Source organism: Chinchilla lanigera, unplaced genomic scaffold (assembly GCF_000276665.1).
Source record: "Chinchilla lanigera isolate Chin_1 unplaced genomic scaffold, ChiLan1.0 scaffold00002, whole genome shotgun sequence".
NCBI lineage: Eukaryota > Metazoa > Chordata > Mammalia > Rodentia > Chinchillidae > Chinchilla > Chinchilla lanigera.
Genome location: NW_004955403.1, coordinates 50,303,138 through 50,318,484, shown reverse-complemented (window position 1 = coordinate 50,318,484; position 15,347 = coordinate 50,303,138). Strand labels below are relative to the sequence as shown.

At 39.3% G+C, this 15,347-nt stretch overlaps 2 protein-coding genes across 3 annotated transcripts in view; one reads left to right on the top strand and one right to left on the bottom strand.

Moving 5' to 3' along the window:
- Positions 1-11,759, bottom strand: part of Esco2 (establishment of sister chromatid cohesion N-acetyltransferase 2) — a 21,290-nt gene extending 9,531 nt beyond the window's left edge. Inside the window, exons 1-6 of one of the 2 annotated variants that reach the window (XM_005373754.2) lie at positions 11,443-11,759; positions 10,739-10,804; positions 8,308-9,139; positions 5,299-5,389; positions 1,721-1,778; positions 365-491 (exon numbers count right to left, since the gene is read on the bottom strand). In XM_005373754.2, coding sequence (XP_005373811.1) covers positions 365-491; positions 1,721-1,778; positions 5,299-5,389; positions 8,308-9,139; positions 10,739-10,791 — 1,161 coding nt within the window. In that variant the 5' untranslated portion in view covers positions 10,792-10,804; positions 11,443-11,759. Of the gene's footprint in view, positions 1-364; positions 492-1,720; positions 1,779-5,298; positions 5,390-8,307; positions 9,140-10,738; positions 10,805-11,090; positions 11,200-11,442 lie in introns of those variants that run through there. The other variant, XM_013514290.1, reaches the window with a different exon arrangement.
- A 2,692-nt stretch (positions 11,760-14,451) lies between these two features.
- Ccdc25 (coiled-coil domain containing 25) overlaps positions 14,452-15,347 on the top strand; it is a 35,544-nt gene continuing 34,648 nt past the window's right edge. The window contains exon 1 of the mRNA XM_005373756.2: positions 14,452-14,598. Within this exon, the coding sequence (XP_005373813.1) occupies positions 14,571-14,598 (28 nt within the window). The 5' untranslated portion in view covers positions 14,452-14,570. The remainder of the gene's footprint in view (positions 14,599-15,347) is intronic.

Genomic DNA, 15,347 nt, shown 5'->3' with positions numbered 1-15,347 from the left:
AAAAAAAAAAAAAAAGTTAACCATTTATAGCTCATAGGCTATGGCTGGATTTCCCCCATGCCACTGTTTGCCAGCCCAAGTCAAACTGAATATACCTATTCCCTCTAAATCTTTGCTAACCAATAATAATTTTTCTTTCTTGGAAACAACTCATTCATAAGTGTTCCACTTCAATACCAGCGCTGAGATATCAGTTTAAGCCTACTGATTAGTCTCCTACTGCTGCTGCCACTACAACAAATTGCCATCTGCAAAGTTCACAGCATTTATAACCCAAGCTAACTTTGCTGAGAGGCAAATGTTGGCCTTCAGGTTCTACATGTGAAAGCCATGTACAGAAGAAGCTTGGTTTTGAATTACGCACAATGATGAGCTGGTCTTTTGTTTCCTTATTTGTGTCTCTGGTATTCACAGCTTTCTGTGTATTGGTCTGTTTCGAGAAGTTAATACATGTGTTAGGTCCCACAGAAGACTCTTCTTCAGCTGGAGATCTTGAAATAAAAAGTTGATAAATATTACATAACAATGGAAAAAACTGAGGTCCACTTAGGGAGGGATCAGTCATTTACTTAAGAGAATGTAACTAGCGAATGGCAGTGTTAAGACTCAAATCCTGGTCTCCTCCAACTCCAGTGAACTTTCCTCTGTAGTATCACATACAAATACGTAGAATCGTTTTGGAAGTTGACATCACTCTATGATAATATCTACCCATGTAAACATACAGAAATTCTTGGGGTATCATAGCAAGTAAGCAGACTTAACATTGAATCTCACAGGCCCATAGGCAACCAGAATAACCAGCAAACTAGGATCGAACAACTTTTTAGTTAGGCAGTGAAGATAGTAAGTTCACTTTTCCTCATACAGCAGCATGGCAGGACTCTAAAGATGTTAAAGAAGGAAGGAAGGAAAAGAAGAGAAGAAAAGGTAGGGAGGGAGTGGGGAAGAAGAAAGGAAGGAAGGAAGGAAGGAAGAAAGAAAAAGAGAGGTGGGGAAGGAAAGGAGATAGGAGGGGAGGGGAGAGAAATTTTGGAATGATGGAGAAATTTGGTTGGATAGATATAGCTGAGGCAATCTTTATGCATTAGGAGAGAATGCTAGGATTTGACTTACGAGGTTCCAAACCGGAAGCTCTCAGACCAAATCTGACTAACAGATACATTTTAGTCATCTCATGCATTATTTAAAATTTTGGGGTTTTTTTTTCGTCTTTTTGAGACAGGGGTTTTTTTTTCGTCTTTTGAGACTTGCTATGCAGTTCAGGCTGGCCTTGAGCTCATTTTGTAGCCCAGGCTAGTCTTGAACACATAACGATTCTCCTGCCTCAGCCTCCCGAGTCCTGGGATTACAGGCGTGCGCCACCACGCCCGGCTTATTTAAAATTTTGGATTAGCTTCCAATATTTTTAAATCTAGAGAGTTCACTTAAAAATGCATACTTCTGAAAAAACAAGAGACTAACAGATCACAAGACCTCTATTCTTTTAAAAATATGTAGAGCTAAATGGAATAGCCCTCCCAAACAGGGCAAGCATTCTCTAGTGGATCCTGGCTTACCCAACCTTGCTGAGATCTTCTCCATCTCTCAACTCTAAATCTTTGTGACATTTCTGTGAGAGGTACTGATTTCATCTATTCTCAGTACTGTCCTCTTCCCCTCAGTGGTGAAGAAAAAAATGGTCTCCAGATTTGGACATTAAAGCAAGAACAATTCCTACCTTTTTGTATTGGCTGACGACACACTGAAGATAGGATAGACAAAGGACTCAGAAGAAACTGGTGGGTGAAAAAAGGACAATAATTCAAATTACCAAATAAAATCAAACTTTTAAATCATAAGACTTTAAGGGTTAATAAGACAATAATATTCTTATTACTTAACTTTAAGGCTTAACCATAACCAATACAGTATATTAGCAAAAGGAGTAACAAACAGATAGATGGAGGAAAACAGACCCACACAAATTCATTCAACTGACTTCTGACAAAGAGGCAAAGATATTTCAATGGAGAAAGGATAATCTTCTGCAAGGTGCTGGAATAACTGGATGTCTGCATGCAAAAAATTATACATGTAGCTTATACAAAAAGTAACTGAAAATGGATCACAGATCAAAATGTAAAATATAAAATAAACATTGTAGTACTGAATTAGAGACATCAATATGAACTCATGCTATTATGTACATACAGAAACTAGTTATGTATTACATGTATTTTCTTGTTCTAAAGAGAGGGACTAGAAGCAACAATATGCCAGTAGCAACACGCATATCCAGAGTCTAGGTCTTGAGTTTCTAAATATTGTACCATTCGCCAATAAAAGTAACCAGGGTTCTGTGGAGAACTTGCTGACTCTAATGCTGGGGCAGGGAAAATACAAGATAAGCCTACAGCATCTCATCATGACAGGAAGTAAGGAAGTGCTCAAAAAACAAAAAAGATGACACATGCCAAAGAGAACCAACCTAAAAAAGATCCCAATGGCCAAAGCTGAACAATAAATAAAATAATGTGGTGGATTTACACCCAAAATGTATAATACATGAACCTATCATGATACATGAGCACAAATTTATTTCATACATTTCTACTGGCTAGAACCACTGGTGGTATGTGCTGCCCAGCAACCAGACACACAATCACAGCCCTGTTGTGAACATGTTAAATGGTTCAACACATGAATAGAGAAGAGAGCAATCTCTCTTAGAGTGAAATTCCAAATAATATATGTAGATGCTTTCCCTTCCAAGAGGATTTTAATCCTCCCTGCCCGCTGAAAGGATAGGCTAGACTTCGTGACTAGCTTCCAAGGACAGAACATGGAAAAAGAAAAACAATGAAGAAACCCAGCAGGTACAGACAAACCTAGATTCAGGGACAAACTATAGGATGTCTGTCCAGTATCTCTTAAGAGTATCACGGTCATGAAAAAGACAGAAACAAGGAAAAGTCTAAGAAAAGTCACACCAGAGGAAATGAAAAGGACATGACAACTAAATGCAATGTGGTGCCCTGGATTGCATCCTACAAAGATGAATGACATTAATGGAAAACTCCTAATAAAATCTAGAGATTAGCTAATGGTGTATACTTATACCAGTTTCTTAGTTTTGGTTTTCTGAGACAGGGCCTCACTATGCAGTTCAGGCTGGCCTCTAACTCACAGTGGTCCTGCTGCCTCAGCCTCTCTAGTGCTGGGGTTACAGGTGTGCACCAACACACCTGGCCAGTTTCTTAGTTTTGACAAATGGTCAAAACATATCAGCAGTGAAGGAAATAAGATGGGGGATATACAGAAATTTTGTTTACTGTAATTTTTTTCTACCTAAATTTAAATCTAAAATTATATCAAAATAAGTTTTTTTTTAAAAATGGCCAGTTAAAATAGCAGTTGATTCAAGAAAAAAAATATTTAGGGTGGGCTATTTGATAAAAAGCAAATTTTAATTTTGCTCTAAAGTTAATTCTCTAGAAACAAAGTCAAGATAAATTGGTCTGATTTTCTCTGGATAACTCCATTTCCTCATCTATAAAGTAAGCAAAACAGAACCTATTTCCTAGGATTGTGAGAGAAATGATATACTATAGTTATTAAGTGAAAAAAGAATCAGTCATTTGTATGAGTTTCATGACTTTTCCATATCTTCATACCATCTGTATTATTTTTATTCATTAAATACTTTTCTTTAAATTGATTTAGGTAATGTACTGCAGTACATTTAGTTTGCTTTTCGTTTTGTTTTGTTTGTCTGAGACAAGGTCTCACTATGTAGCACATGCTGGGCCTCTTAATGAATAGCAATCCTCCTGTCTCAATTTCCACAGGGTAAAGATTGCAGGTGTGTGCTACCACAGCCTGTAGTAAATTTATTTTAAAAGAAAAATGTATAACTATTGTAAATACAAAGGTCATCCTTTTTCTGTTATATGTTCTATGAGTGCAAGAAGCACACCCCTGGGAAACATGTATATACTAAAAATTTAGCACTGTCTAGTACATATTTAGCACTCAGTAGATACTACCAACGTTACATCTCAGGATTATCTAATGAATATGTATTCTGCATATAACTAAATTCTCTAAGGGCTATGTTCTAGATTTTGCTTTTGTTTTTATTTTTGCTTAGTAGCAAGTTTCTCACTATAGTCACCATGTCTACTCCTGAATTTTATTTCCAAATTTATAAATATAATCAGGCCAGGGATATAGCTCAGTGGCATAAGCACCTGCCTGGCAAGCATAAGGTCCTGAGTTCAAAAAAAAAATAAACCAGTGAGATGAAATTACCCAAAATTTGGTTGATAAAATGCTCATTAACTTCTTTGTATATTAAAAACTAATTAATTGAAAAATGCCACTGTAAGTTAATATAATTTCAGAAGAGGAATTTAAAAGTTAAGATTAACCCCCAACTTTGAAAATCTCTTCCTAGATCACACAGCTAAGTAGCAGGGTTTCTGAGGCCTGACTTCAATACCATTGCATAGCAAGTTCTGCTCATACCTGGGCTTTTTCTTTCTGTTTTTTGTTTTTTTTTTTTGTCTTTCTGAGACAGGGTTTCACCTTGCAGTTCGGGCTGGCCTTGAACTCAATCTGTAGCCCAGTTCAGGCTGGCCTTCAACCTGCAGCTATCCTCTTGCCTCAGCCTCCCAAGTGCCAGGATTACAGGTGTGCACCATCACACCCAGCTATACCTGGTCTTTGATCGCAAATACGTATAACATAAATTGTTTACTCCTTCTTATATTTTAGATAAAAGGATTAAACATGATTTTATAATGAGAACACATCCAATTCCAGAAAGCTTAAGTAATTTGGCCACAGCCATTCTCAAGTATTAGTGGTTTTTTTGTCTAGTTTTAATCTAAAATCTTGTCTTCTGCTTTTTTTGGGGGGTGTACAGGGGAGCACTGGGAATCAAACTCAGGACCTTGTGCTTGCCAGGCAGGCGCTTGTGCCGCTGAGCTATATCCCCGGCCCTTGTCTTCTGTTTTTTTGTTGTTTGTGTTGTTTTTTTCCCTGGTACCGGGAATCGAACTCACGACCTTGCGCTTGCCAGGTAGGCGCTATGCCACTGAGCTAAATCCCCAGCCCCTCTTCTGCTTTTTAAAATGTACTACACACTGCTTTATCAGAGAAAATAGTGCCACAGAGATAAACACAAAGATAACTTCATAGACATATCAGTAAAAAATTTTAATAACTCAGAAATTGCTATATATGAATTTTACACTGACACATGTAATGAAGCATTATCACAAATAGCTAACCTTATTTAAGAAATTTTCTTACTTTTGTTCTCACCAAGAGTATCATCTGAAGGCAAATGCTTATTTTTATCAAGTGTGTATTCCTTTGAAGAAACTACTGCACCTGATGCATCCTGAAAAGGAAAGTAAAAAGGTAAAGGTACTAAGAATGCTTAGTTTTCTATTTAGTAAATGAACCCTAATACATCTGTTTCTAAAGCAAAAAAATAGTTATGATTTATATTCTACACTGATTTTTATACCCTCAGTTTATTAAATGTATATCCTTTTTTTTTGTCTTTTTGAGACATGGTCTCGCTGTGTAGTTCAGATGGGCCATGAGCTCACTTTGTAGCCCAGGCTGGACTTGAACTCTCAGTGGTCCTCCTGCCTCAGCCTCCCGAGTACTGGGATTACAGGCAAGCGCCACCACGCCCAGTTGTATATCCTTTTAAAAGCCAAAAATAAACAAAATAAATAAAAGCCAAAGTACACATATTGTAATTTGTCATCTTTGTAAAAAATGTATTTTCAGATAAAGATGGCTGAATAAAGACTACAGACTGTCTTTCCACAATAAAATGAATGTAAGTAAAGATGGGCAAACCCCCCAGAAGCCACCAAGCCGGAAAGAGACAACTTCTTGTAATTGACTTTAAAAATGAAGTAGTAAAGAAAGCAGAAGAGATCCTGACAAATTTTACTAATACTACTAATTTGGTGAGAGTTAGGGACTATATATCCTAGGAAAAAGGAGAAACTCTGAAGCAGAACTTCTATTTAAGACTGTATCTCAGCCATTTTTCTGGGCTCTATGCATTGGGGAAAGAGGGATCCTTATATCCTTTCAGACTCATCTTTAGCTAGCAAAGATAAACCCTAACAGTGCGTATTTAACAAAATCGTAAGACGACACAGCCTAGTTCTAAAAATTTAAGATGTAAAAAAGTCCAGTGTCTCATACTACTGAAAATGAGACAGAACTCAATACCTAGCTCTAAAGAGTGAAGCTAAGAAATAAAAAAATAAGACAAAAATGATGCTGCAGAAAATTTATCCCTTTACTACACAGCAGTTGTGACTTCATTACCAAGTAGGTAATACATAGGATATGGATAAGAAAATTGTCTTCTATTTCGTTTTGCTGAGCTTTACTTTTAACCTGAATTGTAACTCAATTTTTTTTTAAACTGGCAAAGTTTATATATAATGAAGTTCATAGGTATATACTTAAAGTAATACTGATAAACTTATATATCCACTTAATATATACTACATATCAAAATATCAAGAGTATTTTTTAATAAATAGAATATGAACAATTAGTAGAATTAGATTATCAGGGATTAACAGCAAGAATATGTCTCACTTAACAATATCTCGGCCATACTTAGTAAACAGAAGCAAACATTTATAGCAGGGACTATAAACTTTAGTGCCTATAAAAGCAACAGGTAAGTAAAATTAGTATGAAAACTAGACTGATCAAAATATATATACTGACTTAACGACGGAAAAGGAAAAGCTCATACCTGCCAAATACTATGACATCAAATAATATGATAGTCAGCTATAAGAGATTACCATGCAGGAATGAAAGCTCAGTTTTGCCACCCTCCAATTTTTCATGAGACACCAGACATGTTTTCTTGGATCTAAAAAATTTTTGGCTCAAAATACTTAATTTCATAAGACAAGGAAAACATGGTGTAGGCTGGATTTGATCCACTGTCCACCAGTTTTATCTTTGCCACTGAGTTTTGGCATTTAGGAGGCTACAAGAGGTATAAATTGGGGCTGAATCTGAGAGAAAGTAGAAGAGGACAGGTGAATTAGGATGGGGATGACTGGAGCTTGAATTACCCATACTCAAGCCTCAGACTGTAATAAGGCATTGCATTTCAGGGCTATCGTTTCTCTAGCTGTAAGGGCTGCAGTGAGTCTATGATATTGCAGACACAGAAGCCCTGAACTGGGAGATCCCTTTCTGAAGGCCTGATGTGTCAACTGTCATTAGCTACCTGAAAAAAAAGGACCTTTCTTTGATTGAGATTACACACATCAAATAATAAAAGTCTACTTATATAATCTGGTAAGGCAGCCACCAGCCACATGCAATTGATGAGAACTTGAAATGTGACTATTGTGAATTGAGACAGTAAAATAAACATGGATTTTAAGAGCTTTGGAAAAAAGAAAATATAAAATAATTCATTAATAACTTTTATATTGATTACACTGAAATAACATTTTTAAATACATTGGTTAATTTTTTTTTACTTTTTCACATGTGGCCAGTAGAAAATTTTAAATTACATGTGGCTAATATCACATTTCTATCAGATGGCACTAACCTATGTTGATATAAAAAGATCAATTGAAAGCACAGAATGGCAGCTGTGAAGATATCACAAACACACATGCATGCATAACAGTAATCATCTCCAGTGGAATTACAGACATTTCTTTTACATATATGCACTTGCTGTCCTCTCTAAAATTTCTAGGATAATATACTACATTAAACAATGAGCTAAAACAAATTCAAAATATAACAGGCTTATCCTCTAGGAAAATACTACCAGAAGCCACAAAAAAAGGAAAAAAAACTATCATCTTTCTGCTCCACCTCTAAATTCTTTATACTATTAGGCTTTATAAGAGCAGCTTTTCAAAATATAAAAATCAAGCCAGGCATGGTGGCATATGCCTGTAATCCCAGCACTCAGGAGAGGCAAAGGCAGTAAGATCACTGCAAATTTAAGGCGAGCCTAGGCTACATAGTAAGTTCAAGGCCAGTCTGAACTATATAGTGAATCCTGTATCAAAAAACAAAAACAAAGCAAACTGTAAAGATCAAACTTTGGGGGCTGGGGTTGTGTCTCAGGGGTAGAGCTTTTACCTTGCGTGCGCAAGGCCCTGGGTTTGATCCCCAGCACCACACACACACAAAAAGATCAAATTTTGTCCAGCTTTATTACATATATTATCTATATTGAAGTTTTGCTAAATAACCAGCTGTTTTTACAGTGATGTATTTGACCATCTTTACCTTTAATAATTTCTCTTCATTTTTACTTCTTGCACTCAGCTCAATATTCAATTTCTTTTCTAGTAACAAGTACTTGGGCACTTGTTCTTTCACAAAAGTTTTTCTTTCACATAGAGTCTCTGCATCACAGTCTTCAGTCACTTCTGATTTATTCTTTTGGTTGAGGCCCACTGATGGCTTATTTTCCAGAGACACTCTTCTAAGAGAGAGTTTTTTTCGACTAACAAAAAATGCTGCTCCACCCTGGAGTGTAGTTTGTGGTTTTCTTTTTTGGCTTAAGACCCGAGGAGTATTCAGATTACTTTCAGTTGAGTAACAGTCATTCTCTTCCTCCACAGCTGGCTTATAGGGAATTCGATTTTTCTTGGAAGTTTTAGAATTTTTCGGTACAGGCTTGATGTGCTTATAACTTGGTCGATTCTTAGTAGTTAAACTTTTCTGTGGTTTTTTGTTCCTTTTCTTGGTGCACACTAGTTTTCCTTGTATTTTTTCTGCCACAACGGGAACAAATTTATCTTCATTAGGCTGTAGAGAAACAGATCTACTCTCTCTTATCAACTTTCTCTCCAGTGGATTGAGGTACCACTTATCCTTATTGTAAAAAGATACAGTGGACACAGCAGATTTAAATGGTGAACTGTGATCTGCAGGTGGCACTCTATTTTTTTTAGTTGTTTTAAGCGGACTTGAAGTGAAATGGTTTTGATGAGAGCAAGGCACATTTTCTTCATTTGTCTCACTGTTTTCACAAGTATGTATTTTATTAGGCGATAGAAGAAGATTTTCAGCAAAGTCCAAAATTAATTTCTTTGATGGGAGGTCTGATAACAGGCTATGAAAACAAAGTCCAATAAATTCACTATTTTGCTTCAAAATTTATGCAAATCTACTTAAAAAAAAAAAAAAAAACTCCCTACAGGTGATGTAAAAAACAATACATCCTTTTTCCCAAACATACACATTATGTATTAGTTTAACAGAATTCTCAAACTCTGTCTTTATCAAACTATTCTAATATCTTTTAAAGGAAGACACCAATAATGTTCATGGAATCAAATTCTGTTCAAAAAGAAACTTTGATATATATGTATATGTGTGTCTTTCAAAATCTATTTCTAGAGTGGGTTGTAGTGGCGCTCACTTGGAATCCCACCACTCAGGAGGCTGAGGCAGGAGGATTGTCAGGGATTCGAGACCAGCCTAGGCTACAAAGTGAGCTCAAGGGCAGCCTGAACTGCATGTCTCAAAACGACCAAAAAAAAAAAAAAAAATCTATTTTGTATGTCTAGGCCACATACAAATTATAGCCTACATATTTTGCTTAATTGGATATAAAAGTCCCCTATAATGATTAATTCTCTGTAATAAACTGACTTTCTGGGGTTTTTTCCTCTGGAATTTTTGTAATCTCTGGCATGACATGTAGCTGAGTTCCACATACAGTAGTTCCCTTTACCCACAGGGAATATCAATGATAGCAAAACTTTTAGAGCTCTCAAAGATACAAACAGCCCACTGTGACATGCATGCCATAGGTTTGTCACCACTGTGGGATATCTTCTAAAACTACTACTCCTCCTCCTCTCAGGCTGAAACTGTAACTACCACCAAAGCCTGTATGTACTGTTTTTCCCCATACATACATACCTACGATAAAATTGTACTTACAAATGAGGCACAGAAAGAGATAAACAACCATAACATAGTGTAATAATTATAACAATATGCTATAGTAAGTTTTTCTTTGTACCAGGAATCAAACTCAGGACCTTGCACTTGCCAGGCAGGTGCTGTGTGTCTAAGCTATATCCCCAGTCTCTATAGTAAGTTATGTGAATGTGGTCTCTCCCTTTCTCTCAAAATATCTTACTGTCCTGTACTCATTTTCCCCATTATATATTTTCAGATCACAGTTGACTGTAGGTGGCTAAAACTTTAGAAAGCAAAGCTACAGGTAAGGAGGATCACTGTCCATAGATTTTCTAGCATTGCTTACAGATGAGCAACTGCTCTTTGCAAAACACTATGTTCAATATTACAGTGGTGAGTGGAGAATAAGAAAATAAAAAAGATCTGACATATTTCCTAACTATAGAAAAGTGTTCTCTTAGCCTCCAAAAGGACTACATAATTCATTGTAAAAGCTTGCTGTATTTCCAAACTAGAATTAGAGTATCACTGTAACCAAAAGGAGCAGACTACTAGAAATATGAAAATGTAATTTTTTATGGGAATATAAAAATGTAATTTCTGAGTGCCAGGAATATAGCTCAGTGGCATAGCTCAGTGGCATGACACTGCCTGGCAAGTGTGAGGTCATAAGTTCAATTCCTGGTACCAAAAAAAAGTAATTTTCATGGAAATATATTTTAAGAGAGAGAACACAAGATGGATTTTTCTTAAGAGTTTCTATGCATAGGCTGAGACTCACCTGTCACTGTCCAATGAACGCTGCTTCCTCTTCTTTGGAGTAAAAGGTGCCATCTTAATTGAATTTCTACAAGCAATAGATCAAGTACAATAACCAGTCATCAAATGGGTATAAAAATCACTACATCAGAATTGTCCTTTTAAAGTCTGAAAAGCTTTCGGATAAGTGACGGTCCATAAAAAGCCAAGAGAAAACATTTTCAAAAAGCAAATTATTTTAACGAAGCCTGAAGCCATGAATCTGGGAGAAAATACTACATACACCACAGTAGCAAGTAACCAGAAGTAAAAGCAGGTTGACTTATTTTTAACTGGAAAATCCTTCTAGCAAGACGTAAACCACTCTGACCTACCTCGTAGGGCCGCTGCAAATGATAACCGCGCAAGCGAGCTCGATCCGAAGGGCGAGTTCGTTCCCGTCCCCTCACCTGGACCAGGACGCCCCCCCACGTCACAGGCGCGATTTCAAAGCGGGACAAACAGAAGGCCGGGGGCGGCGAGGATGAAGGCAAGACCTCCCGGGGCGGGGGAGCAAAGCGCCAGGGTCCCCCGTCCCCAAATCTGTAAGGGAAACGCGCTGGGAGAACGCGGGCGCAGGGACCGGGAAACCCTGCGCCCTCCGGCATGGACAGCCGCTCCGTGGCTTCGGTTCCGAGCCCGCCAACCCACCAAGTCCGGAGAAGACGCTTTTTCTGTGACACTTACCCCACGTTCCACTAATTTCCACGTCTCCTCGGCCTTCCTCTCCCAGCTGGTTGCTCTCAGAGAAAACCTGCGCCTCAGCGCGCCAGGACCGCTCCTCAGCCCAGCAGTCGCTCCTGTATTCAAATTAACGCGCGCCAGAAGCGGCAGGCGTTGCTGAGTTCCGATTCGTCGCTCTGCAGCGCTTCCACAGGCTGCTTTGGTGATTGGTCGCTCTCTAGTCCTCGCCCCTCCCACCCAGGAGGCTCGCTCCAAAATTCTCCCGCCCTTGAGAGGCAAAACAGCTCCTCCCTCACGGAAACTACGCCCCCTTCAGGGCGCACCAAGCGCGGAGCTACCTTCCCTCAGCCTTGTTGAGGTGTATTCTGGGAATTGTAGTTTTCAGAAGAGCAAGAAGTCAAATTCTGGGTCCCTTGCCATAAGAAGCATTTGTGGTTTTTGTTTTTGTTTTTGTTTTTTTGCATTTGTGTTTTGTTTTTGTTTTGTACCGGGAATCGAACTCAGGACCTTGTGCTTCCTAGGCAGGCACTTATGCCGCTGAGCTATATATCTCCAGTCCCCATAAGAAGCATTTGTAATCGCTCCAGATTCTCAGAGTACTTAAGTTTGATCGTTATCTTCACCTTTTTAAAAGTTAGTAATACTTCATTGTTTATACTTTTTAATTCAAGTTAAATTTAAAAAATTAAATCAGGGCATGAGCATCTCCTACCTCCGAAGCATTACTTTACATGTTTTATTTCACTTACTCCTCACCACAACCCGAGATATGTATTATTATGTGTTATATACGTGCACATCTCCTCACGATGAATGCAATCTTGTACAAAAGTACTAATAAAATTTTAAAACATAAAAAAAAAGAAAACTGAAGGCCCGAAAAGAGTCACTATTTATGGTATATAGCTAGGTTCTTGCTTTGAAAAAAGGAAGGTTCTTAAAGCACTTGTCTATTGTTAGTGTTACCAGCTCCTGATAGTCTCGGGCACACTTTTAGCTCTAACTAAACTTAGTTAAATGATCCACTCAATTTCACCAAGTAACTTGGTCAGAATAAAGTGTCAGATGACAAATTTGCAACACATTTAGTTGTAGATCTTATTGGATTTTATTCACAATTCATGAATATATGATGTATTCTTAAATACTAGACAGAACAGAAGCTTCCATTAGTCAGTAGCAGAATAGTGGGTTTTATAATGTGGAAACAAGGAAACAGAACACTAGGGTGGGAAAAACTCCTTAACATGAGGTTACTTTTTGTTAGGGTTAAAGCAGAGGGGAATTCTTTATTACACATATTCAGGTAGAGGAGGAACTTCGGTTTTTCGGGAAAGATTGGTCTATGTTGGGATCTATTCACTTCCTTAAAGGCTCAGTTTGATTGTGTGGCCTTTGGCATTTTGGTTAAATTTCTTCTGGTCTGGTCTCTTGAAGCCTAGGGAAGGTACTCAGTCTAAAACATTGGCGGGGGTTGGGGGTTAATCCTAGCACACAAGAGGCTGAGGCAGGAGAATCATTGTGAGTTCGAGCCAGCCTGAGCTACAGAAGTGAGTTCAAAACGAGCCAGACCGGAATAGTGAGACTTTATCTCAGAAAAGCAATGAATAAGTAAATAAATAAAACAATGGCTTTTCATAATTTTTTGTTTAACAGAAGTAACATAAATTGTTTAACATAATTTTTTGTTTAACATCAAGTGCTATGAGAACTTTATACAAAGATTACCCCTGCTTTATGTTAAGAGGATCTCTGAGGTTCAGAGATCTGGGATTTGCCCATATCTTAGATAACAGACTGCTGACCTTAGATTTAAAGTCAGAACCATCTGTATCCAAACCCCTAGAAGGGGGCTGGGGATTTAGCTCAGTGGCACAGCGCCTGCCTGGCAAGTGCAAGGTCGTGAGCTCGACTCCGGGTACCAGAAAAAACAAAACAAACAAACAAACAACAAACCAACCAAACAAACAAACAAAACTCCAAAAAACCAAACCCCTAGAGGCAATTTGTTTGAGTGTTCATTGTACTCTCCACCCTTGATACCTGTTAATCAGCAAATGAAGTGAAGCAGAAAGCTTAACTAACATGCCAAATATCCACCTTATAAATGCTGAAGTTAAAATATGTTCAAGAAAAAATTATTACTCTGACTAAAACATGGTAAGAATTTACTCGGGATCATTGTGATAAGGGGTTATGCAGTGGGGTTAGAGATTGGGCTAAACTCCAAATACAGCTTGAGTTATAGCGGAGGCAGTAGGTAGAGGTCAATGGATAGAAAAACCACTAAGTAGAAACATCTGGGGTTAGGAGGATTCTGGCTAAACTGCTGTAATAGGATCTTGCTGAAGACAGGCCAAGGTCAGTCAGAGATCACCAGAGGGATGCTGGAAGATTAAGAACTTGGTCAGATATTGAGGATGGAGGGTGGATTGCCTGCTAAACCTGACTTTGGAGAGGTTTTTGTAAAACTGAATTTTATAAGGAGCGCACAGACAGGCCTAGCACAAGATTCATAAGTCTGACTAAAGAGTTTGGCTAAGCAAAGAATCTTCATCAAATAGTGGTGGTATGTGAGTTCATTTAAAATGTAATGAGCTCTGCTGGGGATATAGCTCAGTGGCACAGCGCCTGCCTGGCAAGCACAAAGTCCTGAATTCCATTCCTGGTACCAAAAACGAAAAAAAACCAAAATGCAATGAGCTCCTACTAGGTGCTAAGGAATGTGATCAGCACAAGCCGTGAAAAGAGGCAGTGGAACCCACAGAGTGTTAAGTGTAGGCAATAAAACCAATAAATAACCCTCATGATGTGACTATCCAGAATGTAGAATGTGAAAATATGGTCTGCCAGTAGCGTTTTTCTTTTATAGCTTCGAAGACGGCGTTGCTTTCCAAAAAGCCTCAGCTCCTCTCAATCTCCCGTCATTAACGTCCCATCCCGGCCAACACCCTCAGTCCTGCCAAGATTAAAGATGGCGCTGACGGATGTCGTTATGATGCAACCCGATGTGCGCCGGAAGTGCGCTGAGGAGTTCCGGGGAGCAGGCGGTCGCCGAGCTTCTGGTGTCTTGAGCTTTGCGACTTGAGTCCTACTCTTTGGTGCAGGTGTCGCCCACAGCCACTGAGATCATGGTGTTCTACTTCACCAGCAGCAGCGGTGAGTGGGCGCCCTGCTGACCTCAGGCTTTGAAAGCCGCGACACCCCCTCCCCCCGCAGACCGGCGCTGAGCTTGGACCTCCGGGGCGGCGGGCGCCTGTTCGCGCGCCCTCTCGGTCCCCCTTCACAGCCATCGCGTGCCCTGCGGTCCCCTGCCCGCTCGCCGCCGCCGCGTGGCGGGACGCGGAGAGCCTACGCTCCTAGTGTCCTTGCGCCCGGAAGTCGTTCTCATCCCCAGTCTGAGCTCCCTCTCCCCGTTCCCTGGAACTGGGCAGTTGGTGGGCTCCCTCACCACCCACCCCCATGGCAAGTGCTTTCCCTGCCCCCGCGCGCGGCCTTTATTCCGGCTGCACTCTGGTAATTATCCTCTTTGCGAAGGAGACCCCTGCCAGTAACTTGATTCTACAGGGAGTGGATCTTACCCTTCCAGGAAGGAGTTGGACTGCAAGTGGGAGCAATAGCAAGACTGCAGGTTCGATAGAGCCACACACTAGGCAGAGTTGATGTTCCAGGTCTTGACAAATGACACACGGTTATACTTCGGCTTTGGTTTTGGCAGGCAAGGAAAGGGTACTTTTAGTTTCCAGGAAGGGTCGTGTCTCCATTGAATTTCTCTGCTCATGTAGTTTCTTTTGTCTAAAATCAACCCCCTGTTACGTATTACTCTGTTAAGGTAGTTCTGGTTTAAGTTTCCCAAGATGCCTTTGCTGGCCTAGCTTCCACACCAGGATTGTTTAAGTATACTTTTT